This window comes from Lissotriton vulgaris, chromosome 11, assembly GCF_964263255.1.
Source record: "Lissotriton vulgaris chromosome 11, aLisVul1.2, whole genome shotgun sequence".
NCBI classification, from domain to species: Eukaryota; Metazoa; Chordata; class Amphibia; order Caudata; family Salamandridae; genus Lissotriton; species Lissotriton vulgaris.
Genome location: NC_141699.1, coordinates 585,625,273 through 585,650,264, shown reverse-complemented (window position 1 = coordinate 585,650,264; position 24,992 = coordinate 585,625,273). Strand labels below are relative to the sequence as shown.

The 24,992-nt window shown below is 41.9% G+C and overlaps 1 protein-coding gene across 1 annotated transcript in view; it reads left to right on the top strand.

The window, feature by feature from the left end:
- LOC147683172 (kazal-type serine protease inhibitor domain-containing protein 1-like) overlaps positions 1–24,992 on the top strand; it is a 268,775-nt gene that overhangs the window by 184,988 nt on the left and 58,795 nt on the right. Inside the window, exon 3 of the mRNA XM_086943665.1 lies at positions 2,334–2,481. Within this exon, the coding sequence (XP_086799791.1) occupies positions 2,334–2,481 (148 nt within the window). The remainder of the gene's footprint in view (positions 1–2,333; positions 2,482–24,992) is intronic.

Genomic DNA, 24,992 nt, shown 5'->3' with positions numbered 1-24,992 from the left:
ATGGAATAATTGATGATAACAGTATGGATTGCGGAGGCTCATGTTATAGTTACTTCAGTTAACTATAACTGGTGAATTTCAGTGCTTTTAGAGTAAAGTGTCATGTTTTTCAAAAACAAACTCCCAGACCTGTAGTTTGTTTTTGAAAGTCCAAAAACAAATTGCACTGACATCCTTGGACTTTTCTCCTAGGTTAGTGATATCATCTTTACTTTTTTCTGAATTTTCCTGGCAGCACCCAACAAAAAAAATAAGTACATAAGAACATCTCAGGAACTTAGCAGGACTGACCGATGCCTTTGGGCTGTCAGTTTAAGGATTCCACTAGTGGAGCCAGTGTGGGCTCCACTGGCAGAAACAGTACCCTCTCTTCCAAACTCTAAGAGCCTGATTATGAGTATATCAGTGTATTTTGACCCCATGTTTGCCAACTGGTCGGAATTATGAGTTGGGAGTTATTTAACGTAGCTAATAATTACCTGATGCATTACATACCTCAACCTTTGTTAAATTTCGTCAGGTAAAGCCTCCTGAAATTTAGCAGGGGGATGGTGTAAGGCATTAACTGTATCATGTGGATTTTAGTAAATTAACATCAAAATCTGCATGTTATTCCCCTAAATCTCTTAATAGTTGCTATCTATCGCACCCATTAAGTAACTTACCTGGAGTATTTAGTTTTATGAGGTGCTATAATTAGCGCCTTCAATTGTATTCAGGCCCTAAATAGGACCGTAAGAACCAAAAGTGGACTTGGTGAAATTGAATTATATTCAATTGTGGTTGGCCTGAAATCCCATTCAGACCGGGTCAATTGCAGACTGACACTTTACATCAGCACATACATTTTTCGTGGCGCTTTTTTCCTCTGAAGTTTACAAATGGATATTTCTGGGTCACCTGAGGTGATTTTGTTTTTTGTGTGCATATTTATGCTAGTTAGACTTTTCTCTGTTTTGTAATTGGTTTGGGCATTTTATTTTGTTGTTTTCAAAATTGTTACTGCTTGAAATTAACCTACATCTGGTAATTGTCTGCTGCTTGCGCCATAGCTACCCTGGGATCAGTGGCGTAGCAAGGGGGCTAGGGGGTGGTCCACCCCGGGCAGCAAGAGTTTGGGGCGGCTTCCCCCCTTACATCAGTGTGCCACAGGGGCAGCAAACACAGCAAACATCTCCAGCACCACCCCTCCTTCATCAGCGCGGCCGCAGGCAACAAAGGCAGGGACCGCCACGGACAGCAAAGTGCCTAGCTGCGCCACTGCCTGGGATGACCAAAGTTTCACTAAGAATTGTGTTTTCTTATCCAGACCAAATATTGACAGGACACTAAACTCTCCTGCTAATAAATATGTATTATAATGATCGAACCTGAAGATCTACATTTTAACACCTCGGACTTTCAACAATCAGAACAACCAACAACACAACGATTATATAGTTAATACATTTTAGTCTTCCCTCTTGCATCATAATTCCACGAAATTTAATAGAAAAATAAAAAAGTCACTATCAAAACCCACAAATCTATCATATGCTACCATTATGTTTCAAAATGTATTCTCTGTCTTCACAAAAGAAACAAGACTAAGGGGAGTTTGGTGCACAAAGATGATTCATAGACAGTGGCCCACCATGATGGTTCTTTCTGTTAACACTTACAGTGTCTTGTTGATGATCACTTGGATAAAGTAATCAGTTAATCATGGACTTTCTCATACTCTGCTCTAAAGTGTCCAATCCGCAGCACTCTCCCAGATTCAGTGTATTGTAATGGTAACGCCGAGTTATAGCTTTGTTCCATCCGGTTCATAGCACCTAGGATCCTGCGCTGTATTCGCTGAAATCCAGAGAAACACAGTGGGAACACTGCACTGCAGTCTGTTAAATTCAGAGCATTGTAACAGGAATGCAGCACTATAGTATGTTCAATCTGGAGCCTTGTGATAAGAGTGCTGCAGTATAAAACATTAAATAAACATGTCCTACTTTTTAAATATCATGCATCCTGCCCTGTGGGCATTTAGGGCCTACCTTAGTGGTGACTTCAAAGTGTTAAAAAGGAAAGTTTGGCCTGGACAATACTTGCATTTTTCCAGTTCGAAATGGCAGTATAAACCTGCACACCCAGGTTGGCGAGGCAGGCCTGGGGACATACTTTTTATGGGGGGACTCCACAATAGTGTGAAAAATCCAGAGTATTTTCCGTAGGAATCATGCACTATACTATGCTACATCCTTAGCATTATCTGTGAAATATTGCAGTGCATACTCTTTGTTACCCACTGATACCCAATACTGGTGAATCACCTTTACCCTCTTCCGCCCTGCCAGTCTAGGGGAGGACCCCTGAAGTACGAGCTGTCCAGCTGGCTGCAGATCGAAGGGGTGACCCTGGAAGACATGGGAACGTACCGCTGTATTGCACGCAACAAACTTGGCCTTGCCTCAGCGCATGCCCAGCTTCACGTGACTGCAACAGGTAATTGTTTCCGTTTGTCAGCCTGTGGCAAGGAAGAAGTCTGTACTAATGCCATGGGACGCACCATTGGCTTAAGCGTTTGCACGCGAGGGTGTGTTAGCCCCTCTCAACAATTTAGGTCCGCGTGAGAGCACAAGATCAGGTTGGCGTATTAAGAACATTGGGGGGGGGGGGGGGGGTAAGCGGGCGTGTGTGTATGCACACCATCCACAGCGTGAGAGGTTACTAACGTGACAATACTGTGATTGTTGGCGTTTGTGACTTATGACACCTGAAATTGAAAATGTATTTTGTTTACACAGGGAGTTGTGTTGCGTGGTAGTGCAGCATCCAATATGCTTTCTAGTGCTACAAGAGCGTGTTGTATGGGTTCCAAGTCTACCACCATTGTGTAACTTTGGATGAACATTTTAGTGCATTTTTAACCAATAAGTCAAAAGAGTGGTTACAATTCCATTAGATATTCTTACCAGGGCTTTAAGTGGGATGAAAAAACTGGGGGTCTTTCAAAGGGGCATGGCCAATTTAATTAAGGGCGTGGCTTAAATACACGCACGCTAAAAATCTGTGCTTGGCATAGTGTGCTGCCCGACTTGTATTTTGCTGTTTCTGTCATTGCATCCAGATATATGATACAACAAGTAATGTCATACCGTTTTAGGACTATTGGCTTTGTCAATGATTGTTAGTTGCTTAATATAAATAAGCAGAAACTATGGCTTGTATATAATATTGAAAAAGCTTCCACTTAAAGCCCTGTGACACCACGTTGCTTTTCCTGAGTTTCAAAAAGAGAAGGGAAATCCAGAGGGAAAATGACTCTTTAAAGAATTTCCTTTCTCTAGAACGCTCACCTGGCATGACGTCATGCCGTCACTTCTCCACTGTGTGAGCAGCGCACATCCTGCTGTCACTGCAGTCCGGGAAAAAAACGGACTGTCTGTGCCAGGGCACAAAACAGAGCCCGATAGAGACCAGTTTCCAAGCCCTCTTTAAAAAACTGCCAGTGCTCAGACCCCTTGAGACCCAGCCCACTTAAAGCCTTGATTCTTACTAAAGTTTGGGGACGCAGCATTACAAACAAATACGGCTACATCATGGGAAATAAAAGTAAGCATCTAGGGGTACATTCATCAAAGTAGGCTTTTGCGATTCCTTAATTGTGATTATTAAGGAATCGCAATTAAAGAATCCCAAAAGCCTATGCATGTAGAAAACGCTAGAAAAATACAAAACATTCCTTAATTGCGAGTCGCAAATTGCGAGTCGCAATTAGGGAATGGCGTCCCATTCATTCCTATGGGCCTACAGGCCCATAGGAATGAATGTGAAATTGCATGCACAATTTGCGAGTACGCAAGGGTAGCCAAAAGGACACCCTATTGCACCCCTGAAATTGATATGTGCACCCATGTTGCGTACACACATGCCCCAAGGGCATGTGTGTGTGTAACCTGGAACTTTGAAAAAAAGCACTTTAGTGCATTTTTAAAATTATCGGTATTTAGCTGACCCTAATAGCGAAATCGCTATTTTTAAATGCAATCTTGCATTGCATGCAATCGCAATTTGCGATTTTTGCATTTGGGATGATGCATCCCAAATGCAAAAATACTGGTCGCAAACGGGCAGATTCTGAGAATCTACCCGTTTGTGACCAGTTTTTGCCTTGGTGCATGTGCCCCCTAGTGCTTAATTTTTTCAAGTGCTGGCGACCCCTATTTTATTAGGAGACTGGTGCTGCCGAGTGCTGGGGCTGCCGAATCCCGGGCTGACTCTTTCTTCCACAGCCCTACGATTCCTGTCTCTCTCATTCTCGCATATTCTTTTCAACCCCACTTTCCTCGTTTTCATCGTTTTCCTCACTTTCTCTGCCCCCCTTTATCCCTGTTCTGCCTTTTTTTCTCTCTTGCTTTGAGTCATAGTCCGATGATGAAAAATAAGCCCCTCGAACTTTAAAACAATAAGTTAGTGGCTAACGAATGATACTCTTAAGCAAATATTTCGGTGTGGGCCTTTGTGCATGCAAGCAGGTTTAATAGATATCTGTGGTGCAGCAGGTGCTGTGGCCCCAGGCCCAAGCACGCGAAGGTTCCACTGCCACCTTTAGGGCATTTTAAAAATAATTACATTAGAACAGGGCCATTGCAAGGTAGAGCGGCCGGGACTACTCGCCCCAGTCACCACTCTTTTCAGAACCTCGTACTGCCGCAGCAAAATGTATTGTGTCGCAAAAGCAGGCTTTTCATGCCTTTTTATTTTCAGATTTGCAGTTAGTGGTAGGGACCACTAGATAGCGCCAGCATAAAGGAACAGGCTCCAGATAATTTAACGGCTGTTATGTTTTGAAGAGAGCTTTAGTGGACTGAAGGTCTGTGATGGAGTCCCACAAAGGTTGATGACAAATCTGCTGAGGAGGCCATTTTCCTACCTTACATTAGGGCCCACGGCAAATTTGCTACATAACTGTCTGTTTGTGTAAAATCTAATGTCCTTTAAAGTGTGACCATAATATTGATACAGAGGGCAAAAATTGATGCATAACTTTGATCATGTGTGAATCGAATGTGTATGCACTAAGCGTTCAGGGGCATTTTTCAGGACCAGTTATTTAGTCCACTTAGCTACAAGGTTGTAACTAGCCACAATTTTGGATACTGCCTCTGTCTCTCACCCATACCTGGCTGTCAGCCAGTAAAAAAACAACACTGCTTCTCTCCTTTGGAGAGTTGTAGTCCACACCAGGTACCTTTGGTCCTGGTTTGAGGAGGGGACCCAATGATGAAGAATGCCACCTTTGGGTGGGTGAGAGTTCTGTCCTAAAAAAGACATTTCTTCACAGACACACTCTTTGTGACTAGGCATACTTTTTTGGGATTTATAATTTTAAAAAATTGGCATTGTCCTTCCTAAAACCAAAAGGTTTTCCTGCCAGTGTGCAGCTGTCACCTGACCCCTGATGGCTTCCTAGTCATATGATGTATATTGCTCTGGGTGTGGGTAGGGAGACTCCTCTCTTGACGCAATGGCCTGGGGGCTGTGTCCAGCCCCTTCCTGAGCTTCATATGATCCCTACCTTGTCACTGGCAGAGGAAGTTTAAACCTAGGCCTGCCTCCCTTTTTGTTGCTTTAATCAGGCTGGCTCCAAACCCAAAGGAAGGGGAGGAACTGATCAGAACTGATTAAGGGGGTGGACAAACGCTTACCCTCCCCCTACAGGCTGGGACTGGGCATAAAATTGGACCCAACAAATCTCTCCTCAGAACACTCCTGGACCTGTGAAAAATCAGAAATAGGACTGGCCCTTCTCTCTGGGGAACCTTAAGGAACACTAGACCTGCTTTCCTTGCATCCACAGTGACTCTAAGGGTCAGTTGGCTGACCTTCTGTGTGTGGTACTGGGACACACAAAGCTTCCAGAAGCCTCTTTCTGTAGTGTAGTTCCTATATTCCCAATAGGCTCTGCGCATTGGAATAACATAAACAATAGTTTAGACGTAGGACTGAAGTCGACTAGGTCTCTATTGAGTATGTTAGACTTAATTGTGAATGCCAGCTAGCCCAGAGGTCACTAGAAACTTTCTTGAATAAACAAGAAGGGATTAGTTTCTGACAACCATCTAACATGATAACTTTGTTCCCCAAGAATAAGAAATATATCTTCAGAGTCGCGGAAACAATAGATGGCTATTTCACTCAGTCAATCGTGCATGCTTCGTTTCACCAGGGTTTTTGCAGAGAAATAGAGAGACTGGCGTTTTCAAAAAAAGGTTATTTATTGAGCAGTCTTCTTTCTCATGCAAGAGAAGTTAATTGCTACAATCATAATACTTGCTATGAAGTAAAGTGCGTACAGTAAAAGGAGTATTATGAAATAATACTGTAAAAAGCATTTATATGGTTTTTAAGCCATAAGATACTTAAAATGGATAAAATACATACAATGATAAATAATGACTAAAAGTACTCAACTGGTGCATCTAAAATACGCCTACCCCGGTGTACCTAACCTAAGTCTAGTACAAGGGAAGAAGTAAGTGAGGTGTAGCTTGAGTTAAATAGTTTCTGCCAATAATCTATCCAAGAATTCTCTAAGGGTCTAATCAGCTCCGTACCTTGGTTATAGAATGAAGGAGGTCATGTATCTCTCTCTCAGGACTCGATCTCCCAGTAACCCGCAAGGGTAGCAGGGAAACACTGGAGTTGAATTTCTCAGCAGGAGAAAAGACAGCGTCTCTCTCAGTGCGTCAGCTGGAGAGTCGCCTTCCTCCGGCACTCGCTACAGCAGGGCGTCGGGCAAGTAGTTAGTTGATCTGCTCCAAACCACTGTGTGTTTGCTAGGGCAGATGTCGGTATATTTATACCTGGAAGGTGCAGAGTTTGACGTAAGGTGGACATAATAATGTCACTAAGAACTCGAAGTTCTTTACACGCTCCAGGAGTTCTGGGACAAATCAATACTGAAGCAGGGGGAAGTCCCGTACTGCTGAAGGCTGATTGTCTTCAAGAACTCGTTGTACTCTAGGAGCTTAGTGGAAGTAGCTATGCCGTATTTGGACTGCATTGGCTGTGCCTAAATATGGTTATGATTCTTATGGCTATATAAAGATATGATAAGCCCTAGATACGTTTACAACGCCCACTCCACGTAGAATGTCCATCTTTACTAAATACTAAGCACTTATAACATTTCTAAGCATGTGTTTACAATCCCACCCCAAAAATACATAAAAATGCATTTGAAATAGTTTGTACACGAAAAATTAGTATTGTACTGTACGTTTTCTAAGCAGTGGTATCATTCAAATAACGCATATAGTTTTACATTTGAAATGCTGGCTGAATGATTCACGAAATTACATTTATGAAATGGCTCTTAATACAGAAGAGAAGGTCGAGACCATTTCATCACAGATCTATATAATACTGTACATGTGCTAGAGGCTAAGTTTAAATATTGTCTCTAGGTTTCAAAAATAGAAATCTTGTTCTCTAAGAATAGTTTTACATTAAGCAGAATACTCTGTGCCAAAAAAAGGTAAATATTTTGGTATTGAGAAAAAATAATTTTGTTGTAGTAAAAAATAGTTTCAAATTTAAGAAGTTCTGTTTATCAAAACTGAAGGCCGAAATCAAAGTTCAGGGAATGCTGTGTGCTTGATTCTCAAGAGTTATTCTCGTTGTTAGGAGAAAACATTAACTCAGATAGGCTGGCAAAGAATTCGTCTACCACAGTAAGTGAAAGTTGGGACATTTCCGAAAAAGTAGAAATAGTGCATATGTGAGATGCATTACCGTCAGCGTGATCTGGATCAGTAATGTTCACAGAAAGTTGTACCTGTTGTGCCGCTTTCATCTCGTACCTCACCGCCACCTAGTCGTAATGGTGAGGTCTCAACGAATGCCGTCATCAGAATTGGTAGCCGCTGGGGACAACAAGTTGCATGAGCCATTACCGAACCAAGCAAAGTATCGACATCCATAGGTACTGCTGATGGGAGTGAGAGACAGATGTCTAACACGCATTCTTCTCCGCAGAGCAGGCATCGTAGAACAGGTAAGATGCAATCTTGCCGAATTGGTCTGAATGATAGAAACCATGTGGTATTCAGATCTCTTAGACGAGCCAAGCAGAGGACCTGTGTTATCTTATTTCGGTACTGCATTGCCTGGATCGTTTGTTCCATGGTAATCTGGGTATCGCTGGTGACTGGACTTGCCATATCGTAGCAGATGGAACAAAAATAGAGTTCCTGCTACGAGTCCCAAAATGAGAGGCAGACCGCCGAACACAGAGTGCACGAAATTCGGGAAAATGCTCAGGACTGCTTCAAAGGGTGCTAACAGTCCCGTAAAAAGTGTCTTAACTACATGTGCGATGCCACTGGTATCTGACATGTTTAAAATTTGACCTAACATTTCTACGAAATGTACGGGGCAGTTTGTTGATAATAATGTATGTATCTCTGCTGAGGTCCTTGCAACTTGTAGATCATACGTTTCTCTAGACGAGGTCAAAGACACAGTTTTTTGTAAAAGAATGGCTTTCATTCTGCTTAATGTATCAATTCGAATAGAAGAGATGTTCAATGAAGGCCAAATTGTTGCCTCCTTGTCTGGCTTGCTGTTTGGATACAATACTTGCATACAACAAGAGACCCTGGATGTAACACTGACGAGATAGGCCGTTCCTGGCAACATGCCACAACAGCTGTGGTCACTTAACATAACGTAGCTGCCGTTGGAAAGCTGCCTGAAAGCAGGTTATATTTGTGTGGCTGGGGTGCCGTGCAAGTGGCAAGAAAGGTCATTAGATGAACCCTCACAGGCTCCATGTAAATTAATTTCTTGACACAGAAGTGTACCACTTAGCGAGTTTTCAACATTTTTCCCACTAAGAAATACTTCTTTGTTACCCCCACTCCAACATCTATGTGTGTAAGGTAAATTCCAGGTCGACTTAATGTATCCTTTACCCAACCTTTCATACAGGCCCACTGGTAAATGCCGTAGGCAGTATTGAAACTGGAATGTCGTTATTGGTATTGTTATGGTACCATGTATTATCCATACAATGACAGGCCTCTCGGAAACTGTTAATGGTAATCTTTCTAGTTTTTCAATGCTCAGCACCATATAGTCTGCTCCTTTTTGTGCCAGAGAGAATTGTTTATCTGTAAGGTTAAAGATAGAAAATAATGACGCTGTGTTGATTAGACGCCAAGGCACGAAGCCTGAACGCAGATTTTGTAACGTCCAGTCTAACTGTACAATAGAACGTAATTGGGACTGGCCATGTTTTAACATTAGCATATCCTGTTCTATTATATCAATATCAGATGATACAATGCTGTTCAAAGAATAAATTCTGGAGGACAGAGTCGTTAACCCATTGTCCACTACAGACAGTGATTTTTCCAAATTAATACAATCAATTTCTCGTATTTTTTCAGCAGTTTCAATTTGCGTTACTTTCCAAGCTTCGTTGTAAGCAACATATATACCGGCGTATATGAAAGTTTTTTTTTTTTTTTAATTCTTTTTATTAGTAGTTTCAAGTACAACATAGTCAAGTAAAAGAACATACAGATCATCATGTTACCGCATCCCACATCCTGGCGTAATACTCATTGTCTTACGTAGTATAGATAATATACCATTACAAATTCAAATATACAACATAGTCGTGTACAGAGAGTGTTATCGCCTGTATTTATACATTGGTATTATTATGTCTGTATGCAACCAAATATGACCAATAAGCTCTTGGACGTGATCCTGATGGCAGTTCCTCTTCATATGTAAGTAGTGCTTCATGACAATATGCCATGTCCCGTAACCATTGGCTTGTTTGCGGCACAGTTTTACTATCCCAAGACAGTGATATTCGCCTTTTGGCCAGTAATAGTGCAATTAAACAAAATTTGCGTTTTGTAGCCCGGACATTACATAAGAGGCCTAGTAGACACGTACAAACTGTACAATCAATGGATATCCCAACCATATCACTAAACATTTTTATAACCTTCCCCCAGTATTTTAGCACAAGTGGACAGTTCCATGCCAGATGTATAAAATCTGCAGATTTGCACCACATCTTTTGCACCGTGCATCTGGCCTTAAATCATATTTAGGAAGTCGAGCTGGTGTGTGGTAGGTTTGATGCATATATTTATAATGTAAGATCCGTAGATTACCGTTAGGTGTTAACATTTCAGTTATCGAACAGGCTGTCTGCCATTCCTCCTCTGAAAGTGGGGTATCTAAAACCTCATTCCATCTCGCGCATGCTCTATGGGTCGTGTCTGCTATCTCATCCTGAACCGTTGTATAGAGACGGGATATGAGTTTTTTATCATTCGGTGATGTGATGATTAGTTGCAGTGCATTCAATTGTGGACGTTCCGCAGGATAGGTAGGGTAATGCTGTTTGATCGCTCTTTGGAGTCTATAAAAGGTGAATTGAAATCAAAGTGTTTGATGTTTTACATAGTCATAATCATGCAGTTGTTTTAACATCCCCTCATGATATAGATCACCTAGTGTGTCAATTCCCACCTGTCTTAGTAGACACATACCCACCTCTTCTTGAGTAACAGATAAGTTAGGATGATATTGTAATGGAAATGCAGGTGCGAATATAGGGGTTTTATTTACCATTTTTCCTATTTGAAACCACGCAGCATTTGTGGTGTCCACTGTATTGATATCCTTACTGTGTAGTGGGGGTCTCTTATGTGTTATTACCGCTTGTAGTGGGAACGGGTGTGTATCACTCTCTTCAATTGCAGTGTGCGTTAGGTAGGGGGTCCGATGGTACCAATGGTAGGCGTGTTGGGCCTGTGCGCATAGATAGTATAGGCGAAGATCTGGTACTTTAAAGCCTCCTCTTGAGTATGGTAGTGTCAAAGCCCATATCTCAATCCTCGCTTGTTTACCCGCCCATATTAATTTGATGAGTAACAATTGTATCTGTCGGAATACTTCAGCAGGTGGGGTGATAGGGATATTATTAAACAGGTAGAGGAATTTTGGTAGCACTACCATTTTGATATTCGCTAGTCTGTCGGCTAACGATAGAGGCAGTTGGACCCAACGTTCAATTTTGGTGGTTATATTGCTGACCGCTTTACCATAGTTTTCACGGATAACTAGTTCTGGGTCTCTATTAAACCATACACCCAAATATCGTACTGGGTCTTGCTGCCATTCTAGAGGGAAGTCCGTGGTGTGTGGTGTTGTGCTATCTGTGAGGGGCATTATAATCGATTTGTCCCAATTTGGAGCCCAGAATGCCGTCCAAACGTAATGTATTCTGTCAGCAATGGGGCTAAATTGCACTCAGGATCTCGTACGTAGAGTAGCATGTCGTCCGCGTACATAGATTTGTGGAGCGGTCGTCTAGAAATTGCAGAGCCGAATAGTGGTACCCTTGTCTAATTTTACAAGCCAGGGGTTCCAGTGCCAACGCAAATAATAGCGGTGACAGTGGGCATCCCTGTCTCGTTCCACGTTCAATTGGAACAATGTTAGAGACATAGTTATTAATGCGAACTCGGGCTATGGGTTTGGTGTAAAGTATCTGGACCCATTTCTGGAAGATTGGAGGGAACCCCATTCTCTTAAGGACTGTCAGGAGGTACGGCCATTCTATGGAGCTGAACGCTTTGGCCACATCCAACATCACCGCCGCTGCTTTAGTGGATGGCGTTAGGTAGTGTGCCAATGCAAAAAGCGTTCTAGTATTATGAGTCGTGGACCTGGTCGGTATGAATCCAGATTGGTCCGGCAATACCAGTTCTGTCATGAGAGGTTGTAAGCGTGCTGCCAGTAATTTGGCTAATATTTTGGAGTCTACATTTATTAGTGACAGCGGCCGATATGACTCACAGTGTATAGGGCTTTTCGCCGGTTTTAATAGTGCTATCAGTACTGCTTCACGGAGGGTAGGTAGGAGAATTGCCTTGTCAAATGCGTCCCCATACATAGCCACTAAATGTGGTGCTAGTAAGTCCTCAAATGTTTTATAAAATTCACATGTAAACCCGTCAGGGCCTGGTGCTTTCCCATTGGGTAACGCTTTAATAACCTCCGTGACTTCCTCTTCTGTTATCGGAAGAGATAGGCACTGCCTCTGGGTATCTGAAAGCCACGCAATGGCTACATCTTCCATATATGTCATTATCTCTTCTGGGCTTGCAATGTGTCGCGATTTATAAAGTGTACTGTACGTTGTAACAAATTCTCGCAGTATACCCTTAGTAGTGGTGTTCATCTCCCCATTCTGACTCTCCACCTGCAGCACCGTCTGCGCAGCATGGCCCTCGCATATTTTTGATGCTAACACCCTCCCAGGTCTCCCCCTCACCAAATATTCTAGCTTTAGCACGTTTCGAGCTATACCGTAGTTCATCCTCAGCTAGTGATTGATGTTCGGTCATCGCCACTTTTATATCTCCCAGGAGATGCAGGTTTTGGGATCGCTCATATGCACGCTCAAAATCTCTTAATTTGTTCTCACTTAAAGTTAATTGTCGGCGGATATCTTTTAAGATCCCTGCAGTGGTGCTCAAGCATACTCCCCGTAAAGTTGCCTTAAAGGCCTCCCATAGAAGTCCCGGGTCGTCCGTGGTGGGCTCATTGAGGAGGAAAAATTCAGTTATTGCATTTGTGAGTGTATCCATATATACCGTGTCAGTTAGTGCCTTCGCATTAAAGCGCCAGCTATACGGTGAGGGTAAATAGTGGGGTAGTGTGATCGATAGAAATACAGGATTATGGTCCGATAATGTCTTTGGAAAGTGTTTTATATCGGTAGTCCACTGTGTACCACATTTTTGGAGCCTACCCAGTAATCTAGGCAGGACCAACTGTTGTGCACGGCAGAGACATGCGTTGCTTCTGCACCCATCGGATTTTTCGTACGCCATATGCCATGCAACGCAAGTTCTGTCATTATGTCATTCATTTTACGCATAGCTTTCTTGTGTGGTTCCACAGCCGTACCCGATCTATCTAGTTGCTCATGCAACACCAAATTGAAATCCCCTCCCCATATGATCGCCCTATCTGCTACATCATGCAATTGCTGCCAAATTTCATGAAAGAACTCAGGTGCATCTGTATTCGGACCATATACATTAATAAGAAACACCCTCTGCCCTCGTAACACCCCGATAAGATTGACATATCGTCCCATCGAATCCTCCACAGCTGTTTCAACTGAGAAATTTGTGCCTTTTCTTATCAGTATGGTCACCCCCCTGGGATAGGAGGAATACCTAGAATGATAGCAGGATTCCGCCCACCTATGTCCCAGCTTACAGGGAGAACCCGGAGCTAGATGAGTTTCCTGAAGCATGACAATGTCAATATGCATCCTATCCAGATATGCAAACATGCGTCTTATCTTCTTTGGATTATTAAGGCCACGGACATTCCACGTTAAGAGATTCAAGGCTATCGACCTTAATCTATCCTCAACCATTTCTGCAAGTTAAACTTTGGTCCCCATGCGATAATATAGTCAGAGACGACTTTCCTCTCAGTACACAAGTTATTAGCAATGGCATCCTTCCAACAGTTAGTTTCAAAGCAGCCTAGGAATGTGGTGTTGCATCTTAAACACTCTGATCTGGATAACCTGCCCACTCCCCCCCCCACCCTCCTCCCACTTTAGCATGCCAAAGACAAACCCCTGCATTTCCCACAACACAAACAGAACCAAGTGGGGGGGATTCCCATTGGAGGGTCCGCTAGTGGCTCACAACTCCATCCACCGTGGTGGATGTGGTCAAGTCAACAAAATCAATGTAGCGCAAAAATTAGTAGATGGTAATATTAAAACAAATCTTTCCTGGCATTTATGAATCAGTAGATGAATCCCATCAGAATCGGCCATGCGCCCCTGCTAATTCCTTTGTCGTCAGCAAAAGACAGCAACAATAAGCATACATGCCACACTATTACTGCAGGGTATTACCTATCAAATGTCCACAACATGGCGCTAGTAGTTCACAAAACCTGTCCGTGAAGTCATGAGTGATACCTTTATCCCTGTTCTTATGTTCCATGGCAATAGTCAGCATCGTACTGTTTTTCTCAACTGCTGTCACAGGCTAGCAGTAGTATGCCGTATCTCGATAGTGGGTAGAAACCTCTCACCTCAATGCTCATAGTAAAAGATACCCTCTTCTGATTACAAGTTCAGGTCCCAATACTCAGTCTGCCATAGGCAAAGAGGGCGTCCTAATCTGAATCCTGATTATGTTCTTCTCGTCGACGGTCCCTGCGCTTAGAGGTGATTTTCTTGATGAATTCCTGCGCTGCCTTCGGAGTATGTAGCAACATCGCCTTCCCTTCCCATGTTACCTTCAGCCGGGCAGGATAAAGCATGGCATATTCCACCTTAAGCTCACGCAGCTTGGCCTTGGCTTGTGCAAATTCCTTCTGAGCTTGCTGCACTGCCATGGTGAAATCCGGATAAAATTCCAGGTTATTCCCTTGATACGAGATTTGCTTCTTTTCTCTTGCCAACCGCAGTGCTGTGCCCCTATCTCTGTAGTTTAAGATTCTCGCAACAATTGGGCGCGGGGTCGCACCGGGGGTTGGACGTGGCGCTAAGGACCTGTGTGCTCGCTCCACAATTAGAATGTTTGAGAAGCTATCTTCCCCAAACACTGACCGTAGCATGTCCTCCACATATTTCTCTAGCCGACCAGTGTCTGTAGATTCTGGCACTAATATGTAGCAAACAAGGACCCCCTGATAAAGGTAAATTTCCTGGGTCAGGGCAAACAATTTATGAAAAAATAACACACCCAGGCAAAACACATGTACTGGCGAAGTTCAAGTAAGGAAAAATGAATAAAGAATAATCAGGCACAAAGTTAGCATTTGAGAATTTAATTTAGTAAAATTGATAAAAGGTGTCATGAGGATAATCAATGACATAAGGACAACTAAAAAACAACAATAAAAATTCTTTCATTAAAGATTCGATATATGCAAATTATTATGTATGCAAATATTCCCAATGATATGGAGGGAAGATGGTTTTCGTCTACGCGTTTCAAAACATGGAGAGTGTCTTGCTCAGGACGCTACCATCATGTAGCTAAAAATAGATAAAACATATTTGAGAGAACTGTTTATGTTAAAATGTGCACATGATCAATACATCAGCTTAAACATATAACTTGAACATTCAAGCCAGAGAAATGATAACATAACATGATATACCGCTTTATGGCAATTCATTGTTCTAAACAGATTGTAAGATATAGTACAGTGGCACACATCAGTATCATTTGATTTATACAAAAAATAAGCATTATACCTAAGAGACAAAAAGGATTTACAGGAATCAAAAGGAAAATAGAATAGAATTTGAAAATTAGTTATGCAGCAAAGATGACTGGTTGAGCTCAAACCGACAAAGAATATATTTTTATTTTATTTTATTAAGTGAAGATTTCCCTTTTTCCCTGTCTATTTAAAGGTGTGCCCATTATTAAGGGACTACGAAGGTATCTATGCTTCGTTCTAAATAGATCTGATAGAGATTAACTATATTTATGCCATAAGAGTGACTGGTTAGACTCAGACTGACAGATAGTGGCATGTTTATTTTGTTGAGTTGGAAATTATTTTTCCTGCCTATTTTGAAGTGTTCTAACTATTAAACAATAACAGGAAAAGACTCCTCTTTCTAAATGAATGCGATGGGGGTTGGCTGTGTTATCCGTAGAGCAGAAGAAAAAATTGTGAATACTTACCATATATAGATGCTTTAGGATGTTGAAAGAAGAAACAATGTAGAGACAGGTCCAAACGAAGTCTCTGCACCAGGTCTTTTTGTCTATATTTGCCCGAAATAAAAAGTCAAAAGCCAACAGATTAGCTGTTATGTTGGTATTGAGATGAAAAGTCCGGCCTATCCAAGTGAATCTGAATGATTCACTAAGAGGACATGTGATTATGGAGTCGTAAACTGAAAGATGACTAAAGGGATACTTGGTCTCTTGCAGACGGTTGTGGTTAAATACATGCCTACCTTAGGGAATAATTACCAACCTGAAAGCATAAATTTTTAAAAGAGATATACCTGTGAGGTAGCCATTGAGCTGCAATATCACTTCGTAGGTCAAAAAATCATGACAGCATAAGTCGCGGCAAATCAGGTTAAAATTGGGGAGAAACTCGATGTCGAAGATTATACAATTTGTAATGTGTTCAATTCTAAATGCATTCACTTTTTAGTAATGCGGGGCTAGAGTACAGGACAATTTCCATTAAGGTTGTTATAAATATACCTCTGTTCGAGTAATTTTTCGTTCCCGATCAGCAGGTACTGCACTGTGCGGGTGAGTAAAGCCGGCGAATAAATGTTAATTAGCCAAGCGAGGGCTTCAAATATCTTCAGTTGCTAAAAATAAATGTATACAGGATGTTGGTATTTCTATATTTATTAGAACAGGGATATGTATACAACAGTCGCACCACAAATAAGAAGGGGAGAAAAATATATTTCTCATTTACCTGATATAGCGAATAGAGGGGCTCATATATTAATGGCATGTCGAGCTGATAAAAACGTAAAAACGTAGGTCGGATACCTAAAAGATGCAAAAAAGGAAAAGAAAAAGGCGAAAGGATATTTTTTAAATGAAGCTCAGAATAATATGCCAGGAATCTTGATATTAGGTGCCCAGTCAGAGAGCTGTTTGCTTGGTACCTGTAAAGAGCTCAGCGTAGTGATAACCGCAACGGCGTGGAGTCTACTGCCTCGTGGGATAAATCGAATCTGAAATGGTGAAGGTGATACGCTTATATATCTTGTTATCTGATAGGTCGGGGGTGCGGTCAAATACATTCCTTAAAGAGATATACCGTGATGATTCACAACTAACTTTGATATTGTTAGGGTATATCTAAAAAATACAGACGACGGAAAGAGGCACATAGTATGTCAAATTTGTCTATATAGGGGCCGTTGATGTAAAAACCATACTTGTAAACGGTTTTCTGAGGAAAAATACGGATGCATAGTAATATGGAAAATGATCAAATTCCCACGTGCTGTATAAAATAAGGCTACTTAAAATAATGTTGAGTTAGTATTTTCAGCTTACATTCAAGAAGGGAGGTAGATTTTTTGAAAAAAGATAAGGATTTCAAATGATGGCATTTTCCCAGGGCAATTCATTATTTAACCCATTGGTGAAAGTGCCGAGGGAAAAAATCCAGAAAACTTTTTTCTTCCTGATTTTATCTCCACTGTTGTTATTGGGGATGTGAATTTTTTCCAGAATACGCCATCTGATGTCTGACGGTGTATGTTTGAATTCAGAGAAATGACTAACTAGGGGGCTGTATGTCTCAGTGTTTTTATCGCGGACCTATGTTCTGTCACTCGCGGTTTCATTGCTCGCAACGTCTCCCCTACGTAGCCCAGGTTACATGGGCATATGATTAGATACACTATGTTGCGTGTATTGCAAGTCCATAATTCTTTGGCCTGAATATTGAAATGATTGAAAACAAAAGATTCTCCTGTGAGAATGCCATCACATGATTGGCAAGAGCCACATCGGGAAGTACCTCTTACATGATTTGTTCCATCTATTGATTTTTGTATGAAGGGAGGGTTATTGATTGATGTGGTGTATCGTGATCGAACTATTAAGTCTTTTAAGTTTTTATTACAGCGATGTGCAAACATAAGTTTTTCTAGTTTTTTCTGGGTGTCATCCACATTCAGAAGGTGCCAGTTGGCACTAATCACTTGTCTGACAGTTGCGTCCAGAGTAGAATGTTTTGTTATGCACACCAGCTTAGGTTCCTCTTTTTGTTTCTGTGATTTGAGTAAGGCATCACGGTCATAGAACAGTGCTCTTTTATACGCTACCCTGACGAGGCGATGAGGATAGCCTCGTTCTAGAAATTTCTCCTTCATGGTGACTGACTGAATATCATAGTCTTACAAGGTGGTGCAATTCCGTCTTATTCTGAGGAATTGAGAGAAAGGAATACTATCCTTCTGGCTCCTTGGATGGTAACTTGTGAAATGAAGGAGAGTATTCTTTGCCGTCGGCTTGGTATATAGATCTACCTCAAGTTTGTTGGAGTTGTGTCTGATATAAATATCCAAAAATTCTACTCGTGATGGATCAATATGGGCAGTGAACCGGAGGTTAGTGTCGGCAAGATTGAGCCAAGTTAAAAATTCCTGCAGGGTCTGTTCCCCATTGGTCCAGATAAAAAAGATGTCATCAATATATCGGTACCAATGGGAAACAGACGCAGAAAAAGGTGCCATTTTGTTGTAGATATTTTTAGATTCAAATAGCGCCATGTATATGTTCGCTATTGACGGAGCCATGGCTGCCCCCATGCTCACGCCCTTAGTTTGGAGATACATATGGTCGCCAAACTGGAAGACATTCTCCTTGAGTACTATTGATAGACATTCATTGATGAATTGTTTGGAACATGGTATGCAATATTCATCAATGAACCACATGGTCGCATTTATGGCTTATAATTGAGGAATATTACTATATAATGCTTCAATGTCTAAAGTGACTAGAAGGTCACTATATTGGTTGAAGGGGAGATGTTCCACCTTCGATATTATATCCCCTGTGTCTTTGATATAGGACGGTGTCAGGGGTATATAGGGCCTTAATACATTGTCAAGGTATTTAGAAACTGCTTCAGTGGGAGTACCTATTGTAGAAACAATAGGGCGATAGGGGGGTCCTGTTGGTTTTTATGTATCTTCAGCACGCCGTAAATGCATGACACTTTTTTCTCTGATTTGTTCAAAAATTCATACTCTTTTTTATTGATAATTCCTGCATTAAAAGCTTTAGTCGTTACCTTATGAATTGTCTTAATTACTCTCTCTGTGGGGTTGATTTTGATCTTTTTATAAAAGGTGGGATCATTCAGCATTTTAAGCATTTTTGTTTCATATTTCATAGAATCTATGAGAACTATGCCTCCTCCTTTGTCACTACACTTAATAACAATGGATTTGTTATTTTTCAATTCATTGAGAGAGGTATGTTCTTCTTTCGAGATGTTATATCTAGGCTTGGGAATACAGCAAAGGGCTTGTTCTAGTCTATTCAGGACCACTTTTTCAAATATAGCCATTTCAGGGCCAACCTGGTCCAACGTGGGTGTAAATGTAGATGGCAGAGACACTATGTTCTCTATTCTGTCATCTTGATTTAAATATTCTCTATTTAGGAAGAATTTTTTTAGTCTTATCTTTCTGAAGAAAGAATGGATATCCTGGTGTAATTCAAGCAGATCAGCATTAGAATGAGGGACAAATGTCAGACCTTTTGTTAGAAGGGACATATCCGCAGCGCATAGATTGTGTGTTGATAAGTTAAAAATGGTTATTACATCCATTGTCTTTGGTATTGTTTGCTGCGGGTCTCCAAGTAGTGATGAGGTTCCTGGGGATACTGATGATTGTGATAGTGGCCTCTGGATTGAGACTGGAACCTGACTCTTTGGCGTCCGCGTCTGGCACCGCGATGCCCCAAAAAAGACTGGTGCATGTTTCTACGTCCACTTTGGGGGTTATATGGACCTTCCTCATGGTAATTAAGGTTCCCTTCTCCATCGGAGTCCGGGTCTGAAGAATCTGAAAATGTATTGACTTTTTGGTAATTATAGTTTGGTTCTACTTGGTGCTGGTCTGTTTTATAGAAAGTTTCTCCTAAGTAGGTATACGTGCGTTCAAGAGTATAAAATCTCTTGTCTTTCGTGAATTTATCATTTTTCCTTTTGGTTAGGTATTCCTTAAAGGACAAAATATCCTTTTTAACTGTCTCTAGATGTTTGTCTGCTTCTTCAATTGTGGCTGATCTTTTTATTTTCTCTTCTAATTCCTTTATTTCTTTTGATAGAGCTGAAGCTAGTTGTTTTGATGTGGCTATGATCAGGATCATGAGATCGCAGGAGCACCTACTGGCTATCATGCTCCATTTTTGTAAAAAGGATTTAACATCTACAAAAAGGCCGGGGATGTTCCTAACTCTTAATCCCATGGGGATGATGCCGGCTTTTAAGTAATTGAGCATGAACTCACCATGAGCCTCGATCCTGATTAATTTTTTCCTTAGGTTGGAGAGTTTATCTATTTCACTATTGTTTTGGGGATTCAATGGTAGACTATTGCTAAAAGATACACTGGTACCCACTAATGTAGCAAAGTCTTCATCAGAAAACCCAAAAGTCTGCATTTGGCCATGCCATCTTGTATAGAAGTCGATAGAGTACCAGTATCTAGGAAAAAATGATTCTGGCACACCTGTTATGCGAATATTGTTTCGGTGCGAGCGAGCTTCCAAATCCTCCGCCTTATTCTTTATTACATCTAGCACCTTTTCCATTCCTGTGCATTTGCTTGCATGTGCACGTGCTTCATCTTCCACTGCCGCAATGCGGACCTCTGCATTGTCTAATCGCTCCCCTTGTTTGTCTAACTTTGCAGCCATACAGTCTACTCGCTGAGTTAGGTGGTCGAGTTTCCCATTAATATCTTGTAGGCTCGATTGAATCGCTTTTAGAACAGCTTCCATGGTACCATTTGATGTAGGGCCCTGTTCCAATTCTGTGTCTGATAGCGACGCCGCGCCTTTTGGTGGTTTCCTCGATTCAAAATTGAGTTTTGGTTGTTGCTTATCTGGCTTACCCATATTTGCCAGCGCCCTTGTTTGTTACTAGTAGCAAATGTTCACTGTTGCATTGCGTCGGCAACCCCAAAAATTAGCTGGCCTACCCCTTTACTGCAGCTTGACATGCATCTCAGAGCAAGTATGGAAGGCCCAGCTTATGTAAAGTTATCCAGTGGTCGCATTAAGCCAGTAGATGTAGTGAGTACTTGTCTTCCACCATCTCATGTTCTGATGCATTTCGTGACCAGGTCCGATATTAATTCTATTCCCTTCATTTCGCGCCATGTTCGATGCTCACTGTGGCAGCCTCCGCCCTTTTATGACTGGTGTCAGTGAGCCCGGATGCTGTGTAATAACGCTGCTTTCTTCCCTGTGGGTTCAGGCTCAATTTTCAGGGTCCTGTGCTCCAATAGGATCAGTCTGCACCCCTCAGAGTCATCAGCGGGGAAATATGTTACTGAGTGCTATTTTCGCGTTATTTTGCTTTGGCCGCCATTTTGTGCCTTAGAGCTTTCATCTAAAAGTTTTAGCGGAGCGGCCACATTATGGACTCTTGCTGTCCCATCAGATGCAGTTCGCGGACATCAGTACAGTGGAACCAGTGGAAGCATTACATTTTTGCGATACTCCCGCCCGCCTCCGCTCACCGTTTTCTTACTTGCCAACGTGTCCCGGTCACTGGGTAGTCCGTACACTTTTTCCCGATCTCCCTTGATGTTTGCCGACAAGTCGTCCCGTTATTATACTGCGAACGCCGGTTCTCTGGGGTTATTCAGCTCGTTTCCGATACCTCTGAGGGGACAGCACTAGCGTCCCTTATTTAGCTGGTCTCCACTCTGCCGTTTCTGGTCCCGCATCAGACGGCCGCCATGTGGCCTGGGTCTCTCGCAGCCAGTTCTCGCCACTCCGAGGTTAATTTTCTCCTTATGGGCATGTCGTAACAGAGAATTGCAACTACTCCTTTGATCTCCTCACTTTCTGATGCACATTTCTGCCAGCTGATAGGTGAAATTGCGCTTCTATCCGCTAATCAAGGCATTATGCGGACTTGAACGGCGGAGCTGTCTCAGCAGGCAGCCATTCCGCAGTGCGCCACCTAGCGCCCCCTCGTATATGAAACGTTTTTGATGCTGTTTGCGAGGTCCCAATAAGAAATCCCGCAAGTCAGCACCTTCTTTAAGTAAGGTCAAGTGTTGCTTAATTTCAGGTAGTGTGGATTTCTGTAGCCATTCGAGGCATAGTTTTCCTACACTGTATGTTGTTATTATCCCTGGATGTTGTCTCTGGGAATATCTTGGGTCTGGCCTGTTCTGTTTGAACCCCTGTGTTTTGTCCAGGAATCTATCTTGGCAGTTATTAGTGTCTGTGGGCCAGATCAACCATTTTTTCCAATCAGGATTAGTTCTGTTTTGGTGTAAAATATGGGACACGTCTAACCCCTCATCTGTAGTGCTATTTCTATCAGGCATAGGCTTTGGTATAGACGGGTTGTTTAAATCTTTTATCTTGGCTAGGCCAAGACAGGTTGTTTGTTGAATGGTGTCATTCAGGAACATTATTTGTTCTGGGGTCATGCAGGGTCTGAATATTGATTCTAATCCCTGTACTTGCCAATCTTGTGAACCCCAGATTGTTTTTGTTTCAATGTTATCTTTCCAGAATTCAAAACCAAATGTAGACAATTGTTCATAAAATTTTGCAGAATATATCTGTTTTGTATTGGTCAACATATTTTTCATTCCTGTCTTATTCACATTTTTTAAATAAACCGTTTCTGGATCTGTGATATTAAACCCTGAGAAGTATGGAAATTTCTCATAAAATGTTTTCGAGCTGCCTTTTGGTGGTGTTGGACAATGTTCCCATTGATTATAATTTAAAACATTTCTAGGTTTTGCAGATTTATGCAAATAGTGGTGCCCATAATGATTAAAGCAATACATTTCTTCATAATCAGATAAACCTTCTAAATAATCATGGTCTGTAAATTGTGCTGACATTTCTAAATCAGACATCATATTATTAATAGTCTCAAAGTCCCAATCATCAGAGAAAGTGCTTGGTGAGACGGTATACACCCGTTACAACGCATCTTTTACTCCGCACTACCATTACAACGCGACTTTTACTCCGCATACCATTACAACGCATTGCGCTGGGGGGCGCTCTAGGATAGGGGATAAGTATAATTTACTATCCAACACCTTCCCTAGGGTCCACGGGGACTGGAGTTAGAATAGTAAATTATACTTACCACCATCCAGCACCTCAAAGCGCTATGCGTTGTAATGGTATGCGTTGTAAAAGTCGCGTTGTAACGGTATGCGGAGTAAAAGTATGCGGAGTAACGTCATACATCCGGTGAGACAAAGTCACTTAAAAAAAACCTTGAACTGGTGTGGATACTTCAAGAGTTCAACCGGGCCATCGATGTCGTAATCAGTAGCGCATCATGCTACACCACCAGGTATAGGAATGGCTGTGATGTTTACTGATGACAGGTCTCTTTTTTCAACATGAGATGACTTGTGAGGTTTTAGGACCAAGTTGATTTTCTGACTTGCTGTGTCCATTGGACTGTATTTTCCATCAATCATTCTTCCCAAGCTTAAAACCAAAATGAGCCAGAGCAGGAGGAAAAGAACACCTAACACAATCCACTATTCAATCCATGGTGAAATCAGATATATTTCTCCAAGTTGAGGAAAGAGTTCTGTTATTTTTTCTTTGAATGTCTTGTTTGCTGGCTTTTCTTCATGCTCACTGGGATCTTCAGAAAAGTCATTGAAATTGATGAAATAGCCAGAGGCAGTTCTGTCAATTGTTGGAATCGCCTATTAATCTTTGGAGTTGCTTCTTCCTTTGTCATTTCAGTATAGTCAGAGGCTACATCATTGTAGACAGGTGTTTCTTGACGAACTGTTATTTGGGTTTCAAGAGGCACAAGTTCCATGGCTTTGTTGCATAGTCCTTTTTTATTCACTGCAGGTTTATCAAATATGATTAGTTTTTCAGTTTGAACCTCTTGAATTGTAGCAAGGTTTGGTCTTCTGCTACATCTTGGGAGTCCACTGGGCCTACTACTTATTATTGGCCGCATGATTGTGGTTTTACCAGGTCGATTGATACAACTCTGTTCTCCTTTTTACCAGCAAGGGGCGGTAGTACTACTGATCTTGATCCGTTGATTGCTAAGACAGGTACTGCTTTTTTGTAAGAAGGCCCAAATTCCTTCTTCACCGCAATCTTTTCTCTGACCAGATCCCCAATCTTTGGAATCCAGACAGGTCTTGCTGGGACAGGTGGTTTTTCTTCAGTGGCCATTGGCTTTAGCTTTGTGTTACTCAGACTTCTTCTTGTTTCATTTAAGTCCTGTAAAACAGCCAAACGATCTTTGATATCAAAGGTTTTTTGTTCCACCACTGAAATCTGACTATCGAGGACTTCGATTATCATTCTAGTACCAAACAAAAGTTCATACGGAGTGATTCCACCCAGAGAATTTCTTGGCAGATTATTAAGACTACGTTGGACACTCATTAGATGTTTGACCCACCCATCACCCAAACCTAATACCATCGCTGTTATAGATTGCTTTATGTCACGGTTTTTTCTTCCCACTACCGCATTACCCTCAGGATGGAAAGGACTAGAGTACCGCAATGCAACGCCCAAGCTGGCCATGGCCTCCTTGTAAGCTCGAGAGCTAAACGCAGGACCCTGGTCAGAATGTAGAGTGCCGATTGCGTATGTGCCGATAAAGACTCGCAAATCTTTTATAACAGTTCTGGCATAAGCCGAGCGCTGGGGCCACATCCAAATGAATTTTGTCTTAGTAGTTGTGGGACCGCATTTGTCTGTAGGGACTGCGGGTAGATAGCCTAATGCTGTCTAACAGAGGTGTCTGTATCTGGCTGGCTACTCTGTAGCCAGGTGTCTGGGGCGGTTCATTACTGCGATCTCTGTTGCAGTCTGGGCAGTTACTTGCAAATTCGTAGCTGTCCAAGCTCATTCCTGGCCACCAGTACACTTTGTCTAATTCCCGTATGGAGTCTAGGATCTTTTGATGTCTTAGACCCTCTCCCATGTGTGCTTCTTGAATCAAGAAAACTCTCTGCTTCCTGTTTGGGATTACTCTGTCCCCCACTCCAGGGATATGAGCAAAAGAAACGGACTTTGCATCATTTATGTATGTATTTCCGAGTGGATAGTTTAGAGGTAACGCCACATAATTGCCTTCCATTGAAGCTTTTACTGCTAGTAGCGTTTCACCGTCTATTCTTTTTTTTAGAACGCTTAATTGTAGCTACA